Raw genomic sequence first — 21,123 nt, 5'->3', positions numbered from 1 at the left:
GCCTCCCCTCGTTCCGGGGAGTGGGCGGGCCCTGGTTTTACCATCAGGCTCAGCCCTCCCCGTGGGCTGCACGCGACCTCAGACACAGGCCCCGTGCACGCGTAGACGCGCTGCGACTTTCATGCGGCAGAAGGACTTGAGACCAGGGAAACACCGTCTTCCTTGTGGGTCATCTGAACCACCCTTCCCCTTGTGTCTGACTAACACGTTCTGTGCCCCGTAGGGGCTGGGAGGCGGGTGCTGTCCTTCCACTGTGGTCACTCCGCGGCCCATGGGTGGACAGGGAAGGGCAGAAGGTCCGTACACCCTGAACACGGCAGATGCTCGGGAGATGCAGCTGTGGCTCTAACTGTGTCTCTGCAAACAACATTTGGACGGTGGAGCATCCCTGACCCAGAACTCCGCAACGCTCCGGAACCTGAAGCTTTTTTTTTTTTTAATTAGAGGGAGATCGATAACAAAAGAGAGCTTCCATCTGCTGTTTCACTCCCAGGAGGCAAAGCCAGGAATGCGTTCAGGGTCTCCCGTGTGGGTGGCAAGAGCCCAACACTTGAGCCGGCACTGCTGCCTCCTACGGTCTGCGTTAGCAGGAAGCTGGAGTCAGGAGCCAGAGCCGGGAACTGGACCCGAGTCCCATTAAGGGAGTGGGTGTCACTCACGGGCTCACCTCCCACTGCACGAGACCGGGGGTGTTTTTTCTGAGTGTTGATGTGACTGGAGTTTTGGAGCCTTTCAGATTTGATATTCACATTAGGAACGGTGAACTGGTTAGTCAATACAAACGTTCCTCTCCCCAAATCTCCCCGAATCTGAACTGTTTCTGGGACCAGACAGTTCGGGTAAGGGAAGCTCAACCCGACTGAGAAAGAAAGTCAGGAATTCTGTGAACCTCACAGTCAGATCGAGAAAACCAGCTGGGCCCGCTGGGCACCAGAAGCCTCTCTGGTGCCGTGTGTCTCCGCAGCCGGCTCCACGTGCTAGGCTGGGCGCGTCTCGGCGGCCGCTTTGCAAGCGGGAGGATCAGTAACGCAGTGTCTTGTTTCTGTTTTTGTCGTGTGCGTGTGCGTGCGTGTGCGGGTTTAGTTCAGGCAGCCTCAGCTAACGCCCTGTGGAAGACAAACTCCGCAAGCGTGGACGGTGGAAGCAGGCAGCGGTCTTCGTCAGATCCGCCAGCCGTCCACCCACCGCTGCCCCCTCTCCGCGTCACGTCTACCAGTACGTTTTTGCCTTTTTCCTTTCTTGCCAGGGGGCTTCGTAGCTCTGGAAGGCGGGGAGGGGTTGGTGCTGCCGGCGGCCAGCTGGGGAGAGAGAGCTGCGGGCCACACACCCACGGCACAGACGGGCACCGGGCGCCCAGTGCTGCCGGGCCAGCCACGGCTGTCCACCCGGCCCCGACCCTTCCAGCTGCCACCCCAGCTCCTGCCCCCCCACACCCCTGGGATGGTTCACTCGCTCTTTTCCTGTCTCCCAAAACATTTGCACCATTTCCACTTCCACTCGCCTCCCCGGGACTCCCATTTCACTGGGTGACTCAGCATCTTGGGATGGTCACTGGGATCTTACCTGGGGTGAATCTTCCAGTGTCGACCTGGGGTCGAGAATCCCCAGAGCCTCCTGCAGGGGGCGGTGGTGCGCAGCCAGAGCCACTTCACCGCATCGGTGAAGCTGGCCCTGGCCTTGGCCTGCCACCCCCCACCCTGGCACGGAGGCACCAAGCATCCCTGCGTGTTGCTGCGTCGAGGGCACGGCCTGGGCATAGGTGCTTGCGACCTCTGTAACACCATGACCGTGAAGCACCGTCCGGCCCCACCGCTGCAAGGCGCCGGCGGCCGAGCCCAGGATGGTGGCTGGGGGCGTGATCCAGAGACGTCTCAGGCTCTGGCCCTGGGAGGGACACGGGAGCTGGCGGAGAGAGCCCCGTCCAGCCGCGGGGCTGGGGAGGCGCAGCAGCCAACAGCCGCCCTCCTTCCTCTGGGCTGCGTGCCTGGGGCTGGGTTTGCGTGCTGGAGCTGCCTCCGTCGGTGTGCCCCGGGCCCGTCTCTGGACCCCAGAAGGCTAACCTGGCAGGGAATACGGTGTGCCCGCTCCTGCCCGGGCAGCGCAGGGTGGTGGTGCCCAGGGACAGGGAGGCGCTCTGGGAGCGGCAGCCCTGGTGATGACCACGATGAACACTCCCCTCCATGGAGCCTGTACCACGAGCGTCCTGGTGATCTGCCCTTGGCCGTGCCCCTGCTCAGCTGCCTGGTGAACGGGCAGCAGGAGCTCCGCGGGGCAGAGAGCAGGCGCAGAGCTGGGCCCTGGGTGCAGTCTCCTGCGCTTGTCCTGGGCTGCCTTCCCGCCCGGCGAGGTGGATGGGGCGGCTCAGGCCACAGGTGCAGGCAGCAGCTTCCTGATTGGTTTGGAAAGGGCCCCACCCTCTCCCGCAAGTCCGGTTTTCCCCGCAGAGGAAGCCGGTGCGGAGGAGCCGCTGGGGAGACCCTGCGAGCCGAGCCCGACCGCGGTTCTCTGCTCTGCTGTCTCCGCAGATCCCCTGACCCCGATGCCACCCCCTCCGGTAGCCAGGACGCCCAGCGTGATTGAAGCCTTGAGCCAGCCCAGCAAGCCCACCCAGCCGGGGGTCTCGCAGAGCAAAGCTCCGCCCCTGCCGCCCCAGCCCCCTAGCCGCCTCCCCCAGAAGAAGCCAGCGCCCGGGTAAGCCCTGTCCCCCCTCCGACCCTGCTGGCCTCTTGCCTTCAGGGTGGTGGCCTGCACCAGCCCTTCAGGAAGGCCACGGAAGGCCACGGGAGAGAGGAGTGTCGCAGTCCACCTGCACTTTCTTCACAGCACATTTTCCATGAACTTTTTGAAATCCCTTCCCATTATCCACTGAGTTTCCGTTTGAGCATCCGAAGTTTCCCCTGCTTCCAGAACCGTGAATGGCGAGATCCGGCATCGTGTGCCCAGTTCACCAGGTCTCAAAGGTCTTAAAATTAATTCATCAGGAATTCCTAAGCCTTGCACATTTCTTTAAAGTGGATCTGAGTCTTACATGTGTGTCATGAAGTGGGATTTCTGCTTAGCACGAGCACTGGTCCCACCACCTGTTTCCTGTGCCACGTGAGCTCAGAAAGCCTTTTGTGTTTAAATGGCTGGGAACAAATCAAGAGCATTTTAAAGAAATTTGTCTACAAGATTCAGAGAGAGCTGCCATCCACCGGTTCGCTCCCCAGTGACCACAATGGCCAGCCCAAGGCCAGGAGCCAGGAGCTCAGTCGGGGTGTCCCGCGTGCTGTCGGGGCCTGCTGCCTCCCAGTGCACACCGCCAGGCAGCTGGAGTAGGAGTGGGGCTGGGACCAGACTCAGCCCTGGGATGTGGGGCGTGGACGCGGGAACTGGCTCTCCACCTGCAGACCAAACGCCCCCCCCCCCCGCCAGAGGCCACTGTCCGGCATGTGCAGATGACGCGAGGTTCAGGTGGCAGTGCCCGTGAGCAGTGTGGCCGCACGGCCACGCCCTCCGTGGTGTGCGGGCCGCGGCTGCCTCCAGGGTGCCCTGGCAGGGACTCCGTAGCCCACAGAGCCGGTTACGGCCTGGCCTCCGAGGAACGGCTGCCGGCCGCGGCCCAGAGGCTCAGGCCTTGGCCGTGAGCGAGGGGCGAGGGCTGACGGGGTCTGCGAGACATGCATGCCCAGAGACGCTGCTGGAGCCCAGATGGCGACCAAGCCAGCCCGCGCTCAGGGCAGCTCGGACAGCCTCCGCAGTACGCGCGGAAGGATTCCGTCCCGGGCTGCAGCCCCGCCCCGTCTCTCCACCTGCTGGCTCCACGCTAGCTCCGGGAAGACGGCGCCTCTCTGGGCTCGCTGATACGTGGCCCGTGCTTCGCGACAGAGCTGGTGTCACACCGGCTGCAGGTGACACTGTGGCTGCCGGCAGCCCAGGTCTCAGGTCAGCTCACAGGCCTCCTGCTGTGTGTCTGCCTGCTGGCCTTGGGACACACTGGGCCCCCAGCTCACGAGTGGCCCTGAGCTCGTGGTCAGCCACGCCAGCGCCTGTCAGCGGGACTGCAGGGCACAGAGACAAGAATGACACTGAAGGCCGGCGCCGCGGCTCACTAGGCTAATCCTCCGCCTTGCGGCGCCGGCACACCAGGTTCTAGTCCCGGTCGGGGCGCCGGATTCTGTCCCGGTTGCCCCTCTTCCAGGCCAGCTCTCTGCTGTGGCCCGGGAGTGCAGTGGAGGATGGCCCAAGTACTTGGGCCCTGCACCCCATGGGAGACCAGGAGAAGCACCTGGCTCCTGCCATCGGATCAGCGCGGTGCGCCGGCTGCAGCGTGCCAGCCGCGGTGGCCATTGGAGGGTGAACCAACAGAAAAAAGGAAGGCCTTTCTCTCTGTCTCTCTCTTTCACTGTCCACTCTGCCTGTCAAAAAAACAAAAAAAAAAAAAAACAAAAAAAAAAAACACTGAGCGCGGTGGCTGGGCAGTCCTGGCAGAGCCGCCTGGACCCAGGGTTAAGATACAGGCCATCCTTTCACAGAAGGGCCAGGACCCAAGGTGGGGGTGTGGTGGAGCCAGGTGCTACTGCCCAGCCCCTGTCCAGACCAGGTCATGGGTCGCAGGCACGCACGGACAGGGCGCCTCGGGAGAACCTTGGTTTTGGGCACCTTGATCTAGCACTCTCTTTTCCAATAAAAGAGATAGTTGAGTGACACCTGCAGACATCACCTCTCCCATTTACAGATCGGACGCAGGTGTGTCCCTTGTCAGAGGGACGGGGCGGGGCGGGCAGCAGGAAACCTGTTTTCTCTTCTCCACAGGGCTGACAAGTCAACCCTGCCGACCAGCAAGGGCCAGTCCAGGGGACCTGGTAATTATCTGCCGTGGGCCGGGCTGGGGGGCAGCGAGAGGACATTTCCAGCCAGAGGACATTTCCAGCCAGGTGGTCTCTTGGCAGCCCTCCCCAGGGCCCGAGGCCCCTGCTGACGTGGGCAGGTGTGGGGGGACGGCTGGGCCCAGACACTGGCCTGCCCCCAAGCTCTGTGAACGCTGCGTCCGAGACAGAAGGCTCTTTGGCTTTCAGGGTCCTTTCCCCACCCCATGAGCGCACCGGGGATCTGCTGTCAGACACGACACCGTGCTGACCTCTCGCCCCCAGGAGTGCCAGGGCATCTTGTAACGCAGCTCCATTTTGCAGGAGAACTCTCTGGAACGGAAGCTCTGGGTCCTCTGTCCAATGCCGTGGTCCTGCAGCCGCCGGCGCCCATGCCCAGGAAGTCACAGGCGGTAAGCAGACATGCCTCCCTTCCCGCCCCTCGCTCTGGCCAGTGGGGCACAGACAGACAGGCCTTTCCCTCTTCCCTGGGGCTGCTGCCTGCTGCTCACCGGTCTCAGGGGTGTGGCCAGCCGCTGGGCTTGGTCCTCTTCTCGCTCCCACGCCAGCACAGGCCCCTGCACGGGCGCAGGCCCAGCTGCCTCGCTCCCCAGCTCTGCCCAGGTCCTCATTCCCTGGCTCCTGAGCTGCGTGCGCCTGCCCCACCTTCACGTCTGGGGTCTCCCCGGGCCTGGGCCTGGGCCCCCGAGAGCAGCCGGAAGCAGAGCGGCCCAGAGCGTAGCTCCCTGCCACATCAGCTTCTGCTCGCTCCCCTGCTTGACGCAGACCAAGGCGAAGCCCAAGCGGGTGAAGGCGCTGTACAACTGTGTGGCGGACAACCCGGACGAGCTGACCTTCTCCGAGGGGGACGTGATCGTCGTGGACGGCGAGGAGGACCAGGAGTGGTGGGTGAGTCGGGGCTGGGCCGTGGCCTGCCTGCCTGGCCAGGGACGCCTGCTCACAGCGAGGTTCTCAGCCTGAGCGTGCACTCTGCCCCTGGCCTTCTCTCGGGGGGCTGCTCCTGCACGTCGGCTTCCCAGTGGACCTGATGACCCCCCCCCGGGGGGGCTCCTCCCTCCAGCCGCTCGGGCTGCAGTCTCCAGAGCACAGGCGAGGGCCCCCAGTCTCCAGAGCGCAGGCCAGGGCCCCCAGTCTCCAGAGCGCAGGCCAGGGCCCCCAGTCTCCAGGTCCTGGCTGCCCACTGCTGCCCGAGAGGCCAGAGCCTCGGGTGACACCTGGCTCCAAGGCGAGCGTGGGCTGCTCAGGCGTCCTCCCGGGTACAGGGTGAGCTCGGGCCTGCCCTGGGCGACCCCGGAGTTCAGATGCAGCCACTTAACAGGCTGCTGACCTCGGCCAGGGCACCGGGGTCGTCTCACTTTGGCGCCAGCGCCTGGCAGGGAGTCGCGGCAGCCTGTGGTGAGCATCCTCCGAGGGAGGCGGGGGTGACCGCAGGAGTGACGTGCAGAAAGCACCTGGCAGAGTCGGCCGTGTGGCCACAGCCGCAGCCCGGCCCTGTCCTGGGACTCGGATACCCAGCGGTTCAACTCGCCACTTGGGTGGGGCTCAGGGAAGCCTGGGCCATGACAAGTGCTGGGTCCCTGCCCTGGCTGGGCCGTGACAGGCGCTGTCCTGGGTCCCCGCCCTGGCTGGGCCGTGACAGGCGCTCTCCTGGTTCCCTGCTCCCTGCAGGGAGCCCCTGCGGCCTCTGCTGACCGTGCGTCGGCTGCGCAGGGCTGAGGGCCCCACGCCCACACACGACAGGCCGAGCCCGATGGAGAACACCTGTTCATTCCCCCAGCTGTGCAGACTCCAGAGCTGGAGAGAGGAACGTGGGTACCGCCCAGAACCACGGCCCGCTCCTGCCTCACAAAATCCCCACCATCTGTGTTCTGGCCATTTCCTGTGGACCTTTACATGCCCACATAATTCACGTTGTTGAGATCACACTTGGGTGTCATTTACACACGTTAACCCACAGCAAAATTAAGTGGATTTCTCGAACCTTCCACAAATGCTTGGCAAAGTTTAAATGGAGCCAAGTCAGACCCTCTGCACTTGATGGCTTTGCAGCCACAGCCTTCTGATCCTCTGTCTTCATTCCCTGGAAGACAAGGCACACGGTGAGGGAGCTCCCCGGGGTAGGGTTCGGGGCCAGGCCTGCACGTCCACACTGGGGTCCACACGTGTGGGGTGCGTGGGAGGCGTGCATGACTGCGTGGTTGAGAGCAAACAGGAGCAGTGTAGATGTTTCACCTGAGTACCTGTTGGCTGGAGGGAGCCTTCTAACAGACCTCCCGTCTCGAGGAGCCCCGTGACCGCCCCAACTCTGATCCATTCCAGATCGGCCACATCGACGGAGACCCCAGTCGCAAGGGAGCGTTCCCCGTGTCATTCGTGCACTTCATCGCCGACTGAACTGCCGCCGGCGAGAGCGGTCCTTTCAACGGTTGTGTTCCTAGTCCGTCGTCGGCACCAACACCCTCGCCGGGTGCCGGCTTCGTGAATCCTATGGTGGCCCATTTTCTCCGTTCTGTTTGACAAACGCGACGGCAACTTCTTTTATATATCAGTGGTTTTTATAATTTGTGATGTTCATGAAACATTGCTATACTTTTACTACGAAGAACTGAATTTCCTAAAAGGTGAACTGAAGAGTTATTTTAACTATGTAATCAAGATTTAGATTCTACATCTATAGAACTAGCTCAACCAAAAAATCTGTTTGGGATTTTAGTTCTTCCTGCTTCCCTTTGCCCCGTTACAGAGTCGGGGACCTTTCGTGCAATTAGTATTTTGGGGAGCCATAACTGCCGCCTCGGGGTCCCAGCCCGGCTCTGGACTTCCTCAGTAGATGCCATCAGTTCACCTTTACACACTCCTGTTCCTTGGACACCCACGCGGCGTTTGCCTCCTGCGGCCTGGGAGTTGGCACAGGAGCCGTGTCCTCTCCAGCCCGGCCTGGGGTTGGAGCTGCCACTGTGTCCTGCATGTGTGTGACCTGTCGTGCCCAAGCCTAGCTAGCAGAACCACTGGTGCTCCAGCACAGCCTAGGTGACGCAGCTCCTCCCGTCCCTGGAGAGGAGGTAAACCTGCATTTCCTGAATTTGACTCAAAACCAAGGATGAAGGATCGCAGGAGTGAGCTTTGGGTGCTTTCCTGCCTCCTGGAGCCCCTCACCTCCGGGAAGGCAGCTGCGCACGGGGAGAACACCGGGTGGCCGCACTGTGCCGTGTCCTGTGTGTCCCCCTGCCCTCCCGTCTCCTAGCTCATGAATGCCTCCTCAGCTTAGTGTCGTGTGTTTATAGAACATGCCCACAGGAACGGTAGCTACCCTGTCCACTTGTCTGTGACCGAGAGCTTATCAGAAATCTGTAGGTCGTGGGTGACGAAATACTCCGACACCCCAGTTTTACTATGTAAAGCCATCCTAGCATTTAAACGTGACTGCTTGGGGAGGGGTGGGATTAGGTCGTATGTGATGAAATCAGAACTCACTAGTTTCATGAACTGTCATGCCTCTTTGCAGTTGTGAGCGTAAGATTCACGGTAGGAACATTAGAAACGTCGGCACTGTTTGAGAATGACTAGCCATCTGATGCCCGGTCGGGTTTTTAACAGAAGGAATAAACCGTAGCGCAGGCTTGAAAGCCAGGCGGCGTGCTGTCAGTGCTGTGACGATGGTACGTTGGCCTGAAGCAGCTAATATGCAAGTCCCTTGTAGGTGTAGAGTTTTTGTTTTGTTTCTTAGCGTTGTAATTTTTCATTTCTATCATAAAGGAAGACAACAAACTGGAATGTTTTATGATGTTGCATAGCAATTGTTTTTTTTTCCTTTCAAAGCTCTGGGTAAAAATGTGCTAGATCTGTAATTAACTTTTTTTTAAAGCACTACATCTATTTTCACTAATTGCTCATTTCTGTTGTTTGAACCCTTCATTTGGTTAATTTTCTTCGATTTAAGAGAGTAAACATGTATTTTGCACAGTGCACTTCCCGTCTGTCTCAGCAAAGCTCCCGCATCCGTGTCTTGGCCTTTGGGCTAGCTGGTGCCAGACCTCTAAGAGTGAAGTTGATTCACGTCAACATTTTAACTCCAGTCCACACACTAGTCTGTCAGGTTCACTGGTACATAAACATCTAGGAAATATTTTTCCAGTCTACAGTTTGGTGGTGCTATTGTGCAGTAATGGATAGGAGAGAAACTATACTAACTTCCCTGCTAACACACTTGCCTAGTCATTTGCTCTTTGCAAATTACCAAAAAAAAAAAAAAAAAAAAAAGCGCCAGAGAAAGGAAACCATTGTAGATATCTATTTATATTTAAAGTTTATGTTTTATGAACTTCAGCTGCAGGACTCCGGCATCTCGTGTGCCCTTTTCCATCAGATCTGACCTCTAGGGATGCTGACTCAGAACGTTTGAAATGCGTGCAGACGACCGCTCCGGTGTGAGCTGGCGAGGGGTGGGTGATGCGAACCGCAGCTTCGAACGCTCTTTTGAGATGTATGATATTCAATCCATTCGCTTGATTACTTTGGTCTAGTTGCAGCGCAACTGTATATATTGTATAACCTAAATTCTTATTTTCATTGTCCTCAATGCAGTGATTTATAATTAGAGCATGTTTAATAAGTTTACTCTTGTTAACTAGTCATTTGACTGGAAAAAATAAAAATACTTTTAAATGGACACTGTCGTATTTGTAATGTTTTCATTTCTCAAGTGTGTACATGGACAGTCCTTTCCGTCTTTAGATTTATTTTTATTTATCTGAAAGGCATAGTTAGAGAGTGAGCAAGCAAATTTACTATCTGCTCCAGCCAGGAGCTTCTGCTGGGTCTCCCATGTGGGTAGAGCCACCCTCTGCTGCTTTCCCAGACATACCAGCCAGGAGCGGGATCAGAAGTGGAGCAGCCGGGGCTCGAACCAGCACCCACATGGGATGCGGGTGTCGCAAGCAGTGGCTTTACCACCTACGCCATGACACAGGCACACAGCATGCTGGGCATGAGAGCCCTGAAATGGATCACTGTTAACACAAGCAGTAATCTCTTAAGGTTCTCCGAATTCTCAGGTGAATTTTTTTTTTTAATTTGAAAGGCAGAGACAGAATCAGAGATCTCCCCTCTACTGGTTCACTCCCTAAATGCTCCCAGCCAGGGCGGGGCCAGGCCAAAGCCAGGAGCCAGGACTCAACCCAGGCGGTGGCAGGGACCCAAGTACTTGAGCGTCACCGGCTGCACCCCAGGGTGCACGTTAGCAGGAAGCTGGAATGGGAAGTGGAGGAGCGGGACTTGAACCCAGGTCCTGACACAGGCTGTGGGCTCCTGGCATGTTACCTTGGCAACGCACTTTTAGGGGTTTACTGTCTTGAACTCAGTGCTGTTCCACATCAGTGTGGGCTGGGCCGTCAGTCCACACCTGTCTGATCCGAGTTCAGGACGGTGACCTGCGTCTCCCGGAGGCTGCTCCGGGGCAGCGCTCACGTCACACAGGCCCTCGGTGTCTGCAGTCGCTGAGCAGGCTTCTGTGACCTGGGTGTTAGCCTACCCGCTGTGAAATCACACACGCGCTTCCCTGTTCATCCCAGGAGGAAGGCAGCTTCACTGAGAGTTGACTCACTGCCGGGTACAAGACATTTTAATACAAAAGGGAATGATCAGCATTCTACATTGCACTCTTCAGGAAATGCAGGACCAAGGACTCCTTCATCTGTCCGCGACGGCTCAGCACTGCAGGCTGGAAACCACTTGTAGGAAACAGCTTGACCTTCAGATGAAGTCGACTGCCACTGCGGTAGCATTCAAGGTTTCTCGGATGTGAGCACAGAGTCAAAAGCAGTGGATAAAACTTTGCAGATGGCTTGTGCTTGTTCCTGCGTTCGTGAGAGAGACAGTAAGAGCAGCGTTCGTCAGTCTCACCCTGAACCTAAGCTGACCGGCGAAACACTAACCTGACCCTTGCACGTCTCCCAAACCAGCGCAGCAGCCTGTGTGCCCGTGGGGGTCCCACCCTGTGAGTCGCTTGCACCTGGGCCCTCTCTGCTCCCCGAGAAGAGCAAAGACCATCAGCACACGGGAACTGCACGGCCCCCGGGCAGGGAGAATGCCGTCCGGAACAGGGAGCCCGGCCACCCGCAGGTCCCCACCTGCTGTGTCTGCCCTGGTGCCTCAGGTCCAGGCACAGGTGGGTGCCAGTGTTGGGCCCAACCGAAATCATTCACAGCTGCGCTAAGTGCACAGCGCGGCTGGACTGGGGCCTCCGAGCCGGGATTGACACGTAACGGACAGTGTTAACGGAAGCCTCACCAGGCTGTTGCACTGATAGACCCACAGGCTGAACTCTTCGTTGCTTGCATCCGTGGTCTTCAGGGCCAGCAGGCTCCTCCCGGCGCCCAGGCCGTCGTCGTAGCACACCATGCGGATGATCAGGTACAGGGCGTGCCTGTGCAGGACGTCCTGCAGCAACGCGCGGCCATCAGAGGCCGTGCGGCCGTGCCGCCGTGCCGCCGTGCCTCCCCGCCTCCCCGCGGGAGCGCGCCGTGAGGCTGCCCACAGCTGGGCTTAGGTGCCGTCACCCCGGGGGCATCTGCCTCCCTGCCCAGATCCCAGGCTAACGGGTGCTCTGAAAGCCGGGGCGCTAGGAGCCATCTGTGGAGGGGCTGCCCTCATCTGGGAGGCAGAAAGTGAAGCCCTTGTTCACCCTAAGAAATCGGTCACGTTTAAGGCTGGCTGTTGGGAACCCTGCACACCAGCCGCCCTGCTGACAGTGCGAACTCCCCAGTTCCCGAGACACCTTGCCCCAGAGATCGTGCCCCGTACAGTTACTCACATACTGATCTGACGTGGACACTTTGATTCCGTACTTGGAGACTCCCATAATGAAGTCTTCCTCCAGGGGAACAAAAGGCAGCTTTCCATCTTGCTTCAAAGCACAAATGAATGACATGAAGCATGTTACACTGGCCTCGTTGTCAGCACCAAACCCAGAAACATGTTACACTGGCCTCGTCGGCGTCAGCACCAAACCCAGAAACATGTTACACTGGCCTCGTCGGCGTCAGCACCAAACCCAGAAACATGTTACACTGGCCTCGTCGGCGTCAGCACCAAACCCAGAAACATGTTACACTGGCCTCGTCGGCGTCAGCACCAAACCCAGAAACAGGAGTATTTGAGCTATTCAGGAACAAAACAGCAGATAATGCCCGGTTTTCCCTAGCGAATTACCTGGCTGATCTGACTGACAATACTTCTCTCGAGTGAATTAGCAAGGCAGGCAGGCAGGCCGGCCCTGCATTAGTGAAGTCTTGTGGAAACAGTAAATGAGCTCTGGCCCTGCGCCTTCGTGTCTGGGTGCCTGCAGGGCTAGGGGAGTGGCTGGCGGCTCCTGGAAGCGATTCACCGGGGGGTCACCTCCCCATGCAGGCAAGGGTACGCCCTGGACACAGTCTTAGCTACCAACCTCACACCTCTGACTTACCTTCATTTTCATTGTGACTTCTTTTTCATTTTTTCACCTAGATGTTCTGGCTCCAGGACATCCCTGGATACCAAAGCCCAGGGCTGTGCCAGTCCCTTGCACAAAATGGTTTAATATTGCATGGAAATGACACACCCTCTCGTGGACGTGAAGTCACCTAACGCAGTGCTAGCCCATGTAAATAGCTGTTGTGCTACACTGTGTAGTTGTGGTGAGGGAAAAAGTGCACGTTCAGTGCAAACACAAACCCAGGGTTGGTCAAACCTGTGGATGCAAGGGCTGACTATTTTTGACTATTTTGTATCTCGCCTCAATTCTCCTTGGGAGCAAGCTAAGAGATAGGTTATGGCGACAGCACAGTGAGTCGGAGTGTTAGCAGACGGAACTAGTTCGGTGCGATCGGGTGCGGTTCTGCCTGTTTGGACAGGAGAACCTGGGTGAGCGGGAGCAGTGACCACCATCGGGGCTCAGCCTCATAAACGTAGGAAGGGGGGCGGGCGTTGGCCTGGTGGCCAAGAAGTCTTCATCCGCATCAGAATGCCTGGGTTTGGTACCTGACCCCAGCTTCCCGGGAGGCAGCTGGGTGCCTGCTACCCATGGCGAGAGCTGGACTGAGTCCGGCCTCCCGCCTGGCCCAGCCCCGGTTGTTACGGGCATCTGGAGAAAGAACAAGCACGCTCTGTCTCTCTGTCTGCCTTTCAGAAAGAAGTCAAAGTGCCACGTTGCAAGGAAGGAACGGTGTGAGTTCCCGAGTGACTCCAGACCACCCTCGGGATGGGTGACAGTGACGGGTGGCTCCAGCACGACACTGAAGACGGCCATGCGGGGCCTGGGGCATAGGCATCGTCCCCACAGCCGTGAGTGTCCTCTCTAGGACCTCAGAACCAGAGGCATAAACTGAATTGTTCTTACCTGGGCAACATCTATGTAGTTTATCAGGTCTAGGGGTCCCTCGAGGCTTTTCCCCTCAGAGAATTTCAGCTTTTCAATGGCACCAACATATTTGATTCGAAATTCTGCACAGGTGTCTAGATTACTGTTGCTCTGTCCTAAAGGTGAAAGAAACATGATACTGTCAAGACTTCAGAAGAAATCTCTGCATTACAGAGTACCCTTGGCCCCTTCCCAAATAAAAAAAAAAAAAATTGTCATTAAAATATAGCTTTCAATTACAACTTGCAAGATGCCCATTTTGTTTCATATGATAGGAAAGAACTTGCAGTTTCACCAACCTCATCCCTCGTGCCTCAGGGTACACTAAGTGCAGGTAAAGGCCTCGAAAACGGAATACATCAATGTGAATTAACTTGGTTTCAAAACAAACAGGAAAAACAGACGAACACATTGAAAAGTGATTGAGTGCCTTTATAAGCCTCATGATTTCATTCTTTTTGGTTTCTTCCTGACTCAGGAAGCCTGCTCTTCCTGTGCTACTCAGTCAGCCCGGAAAGACCAGGCGATTTCTTTCTTTTTACGAGGGATGGAACAAGGCCACGCAGGAAGTCGTGACGCGACAGAGCCAGGCTGAAGAACCGGGAGCTGCACACTCGGTGCTCTCGGCCACATCAGGAGATCCACACGGTTACTTTAGGGTGTGAGGAGCTGCACGTCTTCCCTGTTTCAAAGGGACCTGGAAGCAGTGATGGACTTCACGCTGCACGTGCTCTTACAGGTCACCTGGCCTGCGCTCCCGCAGGGAAAAGCAAGACTGCGCACAAGAAAACGAACACTGTGTTTCCAGCTGGCCACTAACTCACTGGGGGCCGTGGGCGAAGCCGCCTTTTGTGTGTGCAGTCTCTGCCAGACGCAGCCATCAGCTGTGCTCCGGAGCTAGCGCGTCTCAGGGGACCCGGGGACCCGGGGACGGGTGGCTCCTCCATCGCCAGGACGTCTGTCCTGCTCCCTCCCAACCCCTCCCCCATTTCTTAAAAAGCCATCTGAACCTTCTACGCTGTCTTCATGTGAAGCTTTCAAACGGTCTGGCGTTGGGACCCACGTGTGCCCGAGCCAACCTCCAAGGCACCGGCTTTCCCACCACACCCCAACACGCATCCCCCCAAATCTTGGTCCATTTCTAAACTCGGCATAAGGGGCAGAGGAACGGAAGACACGGCAAACGCAGAAGAGCTTAGTGTGCTACAGGCGACCCCAGCTGAACACGAGACAGAGAGATGACCCCAGCTGCGACGTACCCGAGCTCTTGGTGGAGTCTGTGTCGAGGCTGGCCACAGTGCTGGACCGAGAAAGGCCCCCAAGGCTGGAATCCACAGACTGAGGGATAAGAGACAAATTAGAAACCTCACATTGTAAGAAACCCTGCCTTTTCTAACATTCTCTACCAAACACGCCCAAATTACTTATTTATTATCACTGAGCCAACACATACACAATCCGATCAGTTACTGAGGTGCAGCAAAGACAAAGTCTATAGCAAACAAACAGAAAGACACACAGTTCCAATCGTTCGTCCCACAGTAACACGACGCTGCATACCTGTGGCGCCAAAGTGCTCGGTCCAAGCCGAGCCGCCACTTCCAGATGCTGTTTCTATCAAGTGTGAAAATATACACCTGCCTTTCTCCAGAACGAACCGCGGGCAGAGCCAGGCGGGGAGTGGAACCTTGGCCTGATGAATGGAGGCGCAGCCCCATGGCCTGTCTAGGAAATGCGGGTCCCCTAAGTGCTCACCCGGGCGGCTGGGACCGCTCCAGCTACTGATGTCACGAGGGGGTTGCTCGGCGGCCGCAGGAATACAGCGGCCAAGGCAGAGCCTGGGAGGCCCCGCCCACACGAGCGGCTATGAGAAGCCGACAAAGCCGTCAGACAGAGCGCGAGGAGTCACACTGTGTGCAGTACAGGCTGTTCTACAGAACTGCGCTCTCACGGTGCTGAAATCCCCTCCTGTGAGAGCTCCACTCAAAACTGCCTTTAGCAGTAGACTCAGCTTTTCTTAGAACTAAGTGCATCAAAGGTGAGTGCAGAAACCACCAGGCCTTCCCTTTCTCAGCAAGTGGACTTGGGCCCTGTGCATGCAGATGCTGGGCGCACGCCTAGGCCTGCAGGGGGCGGCAGGGTGGGGGGTTCCAGCAACAGCTCAACGCAGGTCCCAGCGACCCGAGCAGGAGAGCAGAAAGGGAGTCGGAGTCTTAAAACCAGGGCTCGTGCCCTCCTGAGGCACCTGGCCGACAGTCGCCACTTGGCTAAGAAACCACGCGCTCCCCAGCACCTTGAAGCTAAACGCCTCCCACTGGGTCCCCTCTGCCCACTCTCACTTGGGTGTCCCAACTGGGTCTGCAGGTGCGTCCAGCACCCATGGCCAGGGAAGCGGCATCTCAGGGCATCCGTGAGGTGGTCCTGGTCCTCCCAGCAACAAGAAGTCTGGGTTCCCGCCCCGCTCTGCAGCACCGGGCGTGCAGTCGCCCCCTCCTGGTTTCTGCTCCAGCAGACGAGACCTCAGGCCACGTCACCCACCCCCAGGCTGGGAGGCAGCCGAGGGGGTCCTGACTGGCTCCCGGAAATCAGCACAACCGGTCAGAAGGCTGAGGTTAGCGGCCCTATATAGCAGCCTCTGGAAGAAACCAAGTTCCCGCTGCTTTGGGACTGTGCTCCAAAGCCCAGCCCCTACCTTGCTCTTGGTACTGATCTCACTGCTTTGGGAACTGCTGCTGCTGTGCCGTTTTTTGCCTTTCCGGAACATTCTTCAGCATGGCGTGGTCCGGAGCCGCTCCCCTGCAAGAACAGTGTTGGTCATGGCACGGCACGGCACGCCACGCCACGCCGGGCCTTCCCGCAGAACAGGAGCCCGTGATCTGCAGCCCGCGACGGCTTCCCTCGCTTCAAACGCCGGCCCCTCGCACACCGCTTCTCCACTCTCCCTTCCCATCAGAGCGCAAACTCCCACTCAAAACAGGCAGGGGGCGCCTTGTCCTACATCAGGTGTGACGAGCTCTTCTCTCCTAAGTCAGAGATATAGGCCATCCAGTCCTCGAGAAGATTCAACTTCCTTACTTCTCTTTAACCCACTCAGGACTGACCGCAGGGTCTGTCTGCGGTTCAGGTTTCGTACTGGTAGGGCAACGAACAGAACATAGCTCTCAGAAACAGGCGTTCTCCTGCAAGTCTTGAAATACCTGTAAGTAAAAGCTGACATGCAAGCATCCCCAGATGCTAGCCCCTCACCTCTCCCGCTCAGGTAAAACCAGGTGGAGGGGCCGGCGCTGTGGGGTACCAGGTGAAGCCTCTGGCCTGCAATGCCGGCATCCCATGTGGGTGCCGGTTTGAGGCCTAGCTGCTCCACTTCCGATCCAGCTCTCTGCTATGGCCTGGGAAAGCAGTGGAAGATGGCCCAAATGCTTGGGCCCCTGCACCCGTGCGGGAGACCTGGAAGAATCTCCTGGCTCCTGGCTTCGGATTGGCTCAGCTCCACTCATTGATGGCATTTGGGGAGTGAACCAGTGGATGGAAGACCTCTCTCTCTCTCTCTTTCTCTGCATCTGCCTCTCTGTAACTCTGCCTTTCAAATAAATATTAAAAAATAAAAAATAAAAAAACCAGGTAGAGATGACCTTCCCAGTCTGTGTTAGATATACCTAATGAGATGCATGCGTGATCAATTCAGAGCACAGATGTTACATGTGGAAAATGGACCCACAGGTACTACAGAACTGAAGTACCTACCAGAACTTCTATGGACTGTTTCATTATATCCTCCCAGCAATTCTGGGACTCTACTCTCTCATTAGCTCCATGGAACTGTATAAAAGCCTACTATGTCAGGGTTGGCACTATGGTATAGCAGGTAAAGCCACCACCTGCAGTGCCGGCATCCCATATGGCCGCCGGTTCAAGTCCCAGCTGCTCCACTTCCAATCCAGCTCTCTGCTGTGGCCTGGGAAAGCAGAGGAAGATGGCCCAAGTCGTTAGGCCCCTGCACCCCTGTGGGAGATCTGGAAGAAGCTCCTGGTTCCTGACTTCAGATAGGCTCAGCTCCAGCCATTGTGGCCATTTGGGGAGTGAACCAGCGGATGCAACATATCTCCCTCTCTCTCTCTCTCCCTCTCTCTGTAGCTCTTTCAAATAAAGAAAAATAAAAAGTCTTTAAAAACATTTTAAATAAAGCCTAATATGTGTCATCAACTCTGCTGGGAGCTCTGAGGTACGTTATAATCTGTATTTTACAGAGGAGGGATCTGGGGCCTGCCTGTCGAGAGGATTCATGGACAGGGGCTGGTGCTGTGGCGCAGCGGGTTAACACCCTGGCCTGGAGTGCCAGCATCCCATACAGGTGTCAGGACGAGACCCGGCTGCTCCACCTCCGATCCAGCTCTCTATGGCCTGGAAGAGCAGTGGAGGATGGCCCAAGTCCTTGGGCCCCTGCACCCACATGGGAGACCTGGAGGAAGCTCCTGGCTCCTGGCTTCGGGTCGGTGCAGGTCGGGCCACTGCGGCCAATTGGGGAGTGAACCAGCAGACAGAAGACCTCTCTCTCTGTCTCTCCTCTCTCTGTGTAACTCTGACTTTCAAATAAATAAATAATTAAAAAAAAAAAGGTAGTGAAATCACAACAGTTGTTTTTTTTTTTTTAAACATGGCTCTGGCCGCCAGGTAGGGCACTCATGGCCCAGGATAAGAGTAAAGAGAGGGAGCCTGGTTAGCAGGTACTGCTGCAGACAGCAGCACTGCCCATCACTCAGGGGTACTTCTCAGCAAGACAGGAGGCGGCAGGGCCTCATTCCCAGCACTGCACACAGCCGGGGAGGCCCAGCACAGCACTCCAGCCTCCTGCGCCGAGGCAGGGCCGCGGGGCTACCACAGTGAACACGTCGGGTTCAAGGTCTGTCCCCTCAGGATCCTTGGTGATGGGTCCAGGAGAACCTCCCCACCAAAGAACACCGAAATCCGCATCCTCACGTCCCTTCCGTAAAATGCGTAGAATCTGTAAAGACGCTACACACATCCTCCTGTGTGTGGACTGCTTACCATAGCCAGTACCCTGTGGACGCCGCCTGAATAATGCGTGGTCACCCGGAACACCAGGGGGAGAGTCTACACACATTCCGAGCAGGTGCAATGTGTTGTCCTGGACGGGCCGGATCCACAGGTGCGCAATCCGGAAGGCCTCGAAGTGTGGGAGAGCCCAGCTACGTGCACAAGGCCGCCGAGCGCAGTCCACAGCTAACGCTCGATTGCACCGCCCGTGGCTCCCTAAGGCATCTCCCCGACCCTGCAGAACCCCGAGAGCGGCTCCAGGGCCGGGGAGCCTTAAGCCTCTTTACATCGTCAGGCCGGGAGCTCGGGGGAAACGGCACTTGGTAAGTCTTCGATACCTGCTTTGCTGCATGCAAATCGCTCTTGCCTTATTCATGCGCCAAACGAGGTCCACCACACCGCGCAACACAGCGTCCTCCCCCGCATCGGCGCCCCCTCCTCCTCCACTTCACCCCAGGAAAGTGTGGTTTTGCCCACACCGAGGCCTGGCTGCCCCCGGCCCCCGCAGCCCACAGAGCACCCAGAACCCGGGCTCCCCGGGAGCTCTCGGAGGCGGCCCGCGTCGTGGCCAGGTCGCTGTCCTTTCAGGACCTGCTCCCCTCCTGGGAGGGCGCAGGCAGCCACGGCAGGCGGAGGGCAGTTCTCGCGTGGGGACCTTGTCCTGAATCACCCGTCACACCTCAGCCTCCCATCTGATGCCCCCGCTCCACTACAACCTCACAGCTGGAGACGCCCGTCCAAGGGCACGGGAGCCCTCTTCACCCCCGCCCCGGAGCGCGCACCTAGCCCAGGTGTGCTAAGCCCCCCACCCCCCGCATGCCTCCACCTGGAGTCACCTGGCTACCTCCCACCTCTCGGGACGAATCGCAGGCTGCTTCTCTTCTGCGACTGGCCCCCGACCCCCCAGGCTGAGCCAAGGGGCCACAGCGGGGGTGCCCGCCCTCACCCCGGGACCACCCGACCCCAGAGGTTCCCCCTTCCCAGGCACAGCCTGGCAGAGCCCTGCAAACCGAGCCGAGGACTTCCGCGGGAGGCCACCCCCCCACCCCCGAGGCCTTGGCACCACAGACCCCATGGCAGAGCGTCGCGCGCTCCGGGGGCGCCAGGCTGGGGGCCGAGCGGGCCGCACACCTGCCGGGGCCCCGCACCGTGCGCCTGCGCAGACGACGACCCCGGCCCGGCCCCAGGGGCGCGGGGAGGACGGAACGCGGGGGCCCCGCGCCTCGCCTTGCTCGCCCGCGGGGCTACCCTGGGAGCCAGCGCGGCCGCCGCCTCGGCCCCACCCATGCTCCCCGCTCGCCGGCGCCGCCCTCGGGGCCGCGTTCCGCTCCGGCGCCCGCCATCTCGGCCCCGCCTGAGGCGACGCGCGGGGCCCTCACCTCGCGGCCGCGGGCCTGGCCCCAGGGACGCCGGCCCTCCGCGGCGAGTCCGAGGTTACTCCAGTTCTAATTCCGGCGCCGGCTTTTCCAAGCCTCCTCACCGCGTCCGCCGGGGCGCGCCTCCTCGGCCTCGCGCAGGCGCAGTCCTGAGGACCCGCCCCGGCCTCCCGGACCGCGCGTCGCGAGGAACCTCGCGGGCCGGGTTCTCGGACCGGAAGTCGGGGCGGAGCCTCACTCCGAGAGCGCCAGAGAACCGGAAGTTGTGCCTTTACTGGCCCGGGTTCTTCCTTCTTCAGGTCTCGGGAGCTGTGTTTCCAGTTCGGAAGAACTCGGGCGCCCGCTTGCTCAGCCTCGCTCCTCCCTCAGCCTCCCAGGATGTCTGCGATTCCTGCTGAGGAGAGCGACCAGCTGCTGATCCGACCCCTGTAAGGGACCAGCGGGCGAGGGGTCCTGGGGGCCCCGCTGCCCGCAGCCCCGGCCCGGGCGGGCCTCCCGCGCTGACGGGGTTTCGCCCCGTCTCCCGTCTCAGGGGAGGCGGCGTGCAGGCCCCTGGGCGCTTTCGCGCGGGCTGAGGCTGCGGCGGCGCGGGGAGGAGCCGCCCCTGGCGCCGATGGCCCCCGGGGCCTGACGGTGCGGAGATGCGAGGCCGGAGCGGGAGAGGGGCGTGCGGGAGCGCAGCCCGCGGCGGGGAGGAGAGAGCGGAGCGCACGCCCTCGGCCCGTGGCTGTCCGTCGGAGACCGATCTCTCGCCTGGGCTGGCCCCCGAGGACAAATAGAGGAGTAGAGCTGAGTATAAATGTGGGGCTATGTGGAAGAGCAGTGTGGACCCACAGAGACTATCCGGAAGATTTAGGGAGCGAGCTTCCATCTGCTGGCCGGAAGCCTGGAGCTCCGTCCGGGTCTCCCGCGTGGGTGCAGGGCCCAAGCACGCGGACCATCTCTGCTGCTTCCCAGGTGCACTAGCAGGGAGCTGGGTTGGCAGTGGAGCTGTGCTCATAGGTGTGCGGGGGTCCCGGACAGGGCTGACCCACCGCACCGCCGTGCCAGCCCCCGCAGACGCTGTTGCTGGGTGATAGTAGCACACGCGTGGTGTCTGCTCCGCGTCCTGTAGGGGTTCACTGAGCGCCTGCGGGGACGTTCGTAACCCAGGTGTGCGTTCAGGGAAGACCGGGCAAGTACCTAGCACAGCACCGGGCTGGGGGTGCACATCAGACGGAGGACTGAGTTCGTGGAGTTGGCCCTTCAGGAGCGAACTGCAGTGCAAAGCGGGAAACGCTGGGAGAGGTGGGGGCCCTTTGGGGGCGGCGCTGGAGCGTGCTCCCTGCCCCACCCTTGCTAGGATAGGACAGCGGGTCTCCCTGAAGGCGTCTCTGGCGTGAGCAGGAAAGATGGAGGTCGTCCTCAGCTGGTGAAGAGCCCGGGCTCG

General features: G+C 59.1%; 3 protein-coding genes across 9 annotated transcripts in view; 2 read left to right on the top strand and 1 right to left on the bottom strand.

The window, feature by feature from the left end:
* The window catches only part of ASAP2 (ArfGAP with SH3 domain, ankyrin repeat and PH domain 2), a 168,571-nt gene extending 159,034 nt beyond the window's left edge, over positions 1–9,537 (top strand). The window contains exons 23-28 of one of the 2 annotated variants that reach the window (XM_051833312.3): positions 1,084–1,215; positions 2,526–2,691; positions 4,795–4,844; positions 5,172–5,260; positions 5,634–5,756; positions 7,188–9,537. In XM_051833312.3, the coding sequence (XP_051689272.3) occupies positions 1,084–1,215; positions 2,526–2,691; positions 4,795–4,844; positions 5,172–5,260; positions 5,634–5,756; positions 7,188–7,262 (635 nt within the window). In that variant the 3' untranslated portion in view covers positions 7,263–9,537. The remainder of the gene's footprint in view (positions 1–1,083; positions 1,216–2,525; positions 2,692–4,794; positions 4,845–5,171; positions 5,261–5,633; positions 5,757–7,187) is intronic. The other variant, XM_051833314.3, reaches the window with a different exon arrangement.
* Positions 9,538–10,470: 933 nt separating this feature from the next.
* Positions 10,471–19,833, bottom strand: ITGB1BP1 (integrin subunit beta 1 binding protein 1). Of its 3 annotated transcripts, none has more exons than XM_017338412.4 (7): positions 19,698–19,833; positions 15,956–16,059; positions 14,523–14,601; positions 13,243–13,379; positions 11,680–11,772; positions 11,157–11,306; positions 10,471–10,723 (listed from the first exon to the last, which is right to left on the bottom strand). In XM_017338412.4, exons 2-7 carry the CDS (start codon positions 16,025–16,027, stop codon positions 10,652–10,654), a joined length of 603 nt encoding a protein of 200 aa, XP_017193901.1. In that variant the 5' UTR covers positions 16,028–16,059; positions 19,698–19,833; the 3' UTR covers positions 10,471–10,651. The 3 variants fall into 3 exon arrangements, with proteins under 3 accessions (XP_017193901.1, XP_051689318.1, XP_089182953.1); XM_051833358.3 differs by having other exon boundaries at positions 18,310–19,821; XM_089326827.1 differs by lacking the exon at positions 10,471–10,723 and having other exon boundaries at positions 11,156–11,306; positions 11,680–11,768.
* Positions 19,834–19,944: 111 nt separating this feature from the next.
* The window catches only part of CPSF3 (cleavage and polyadenylation specific factor 3), a 41,178-nt gene continuing 39,999 nt past the window's right edge, over positions 19,945–21,123 (top strand). For all 4 annotated transcript variants that reach the window (XR_016229565.1, XR_016229564.1, XR_016229563.1 and 1 more), the window contains exon 1: positions 19,945–20,122. Coding sequence is in view for 1 of the 4 variants with exons in the window: in XM_002722482.6 (XP_002722528.1) it covers positions 20,073–20,122 (50 nt within the window). In the remaining 3 variants the exon portion in view is untranslated. The remainder of the gene's footprint in view (positions 20,123–21,123) is intronic.

The sequence above is a fragment of the Oryctolagus cuniculus genome, chromosome 2 (assembly GCF_051225735.1).
Source record: "Oryctolagus cuniculus isolate XC-2025 breed Fujian yellow rabbit chromosome 2, ASM5122573v1, whole genome shotgun sequence".
Lineage (NCBI taxonomy): Eukaryota > Metazoa > Chordata > Mammalia > Lagomorpha > Leporidae > Oryctolagus > Oryctolagus cuniculus.
Note: the sequence above shows the minus strand (reverse complement) of the source record. Positions and strands in the feature narration are given on the sequence as shown.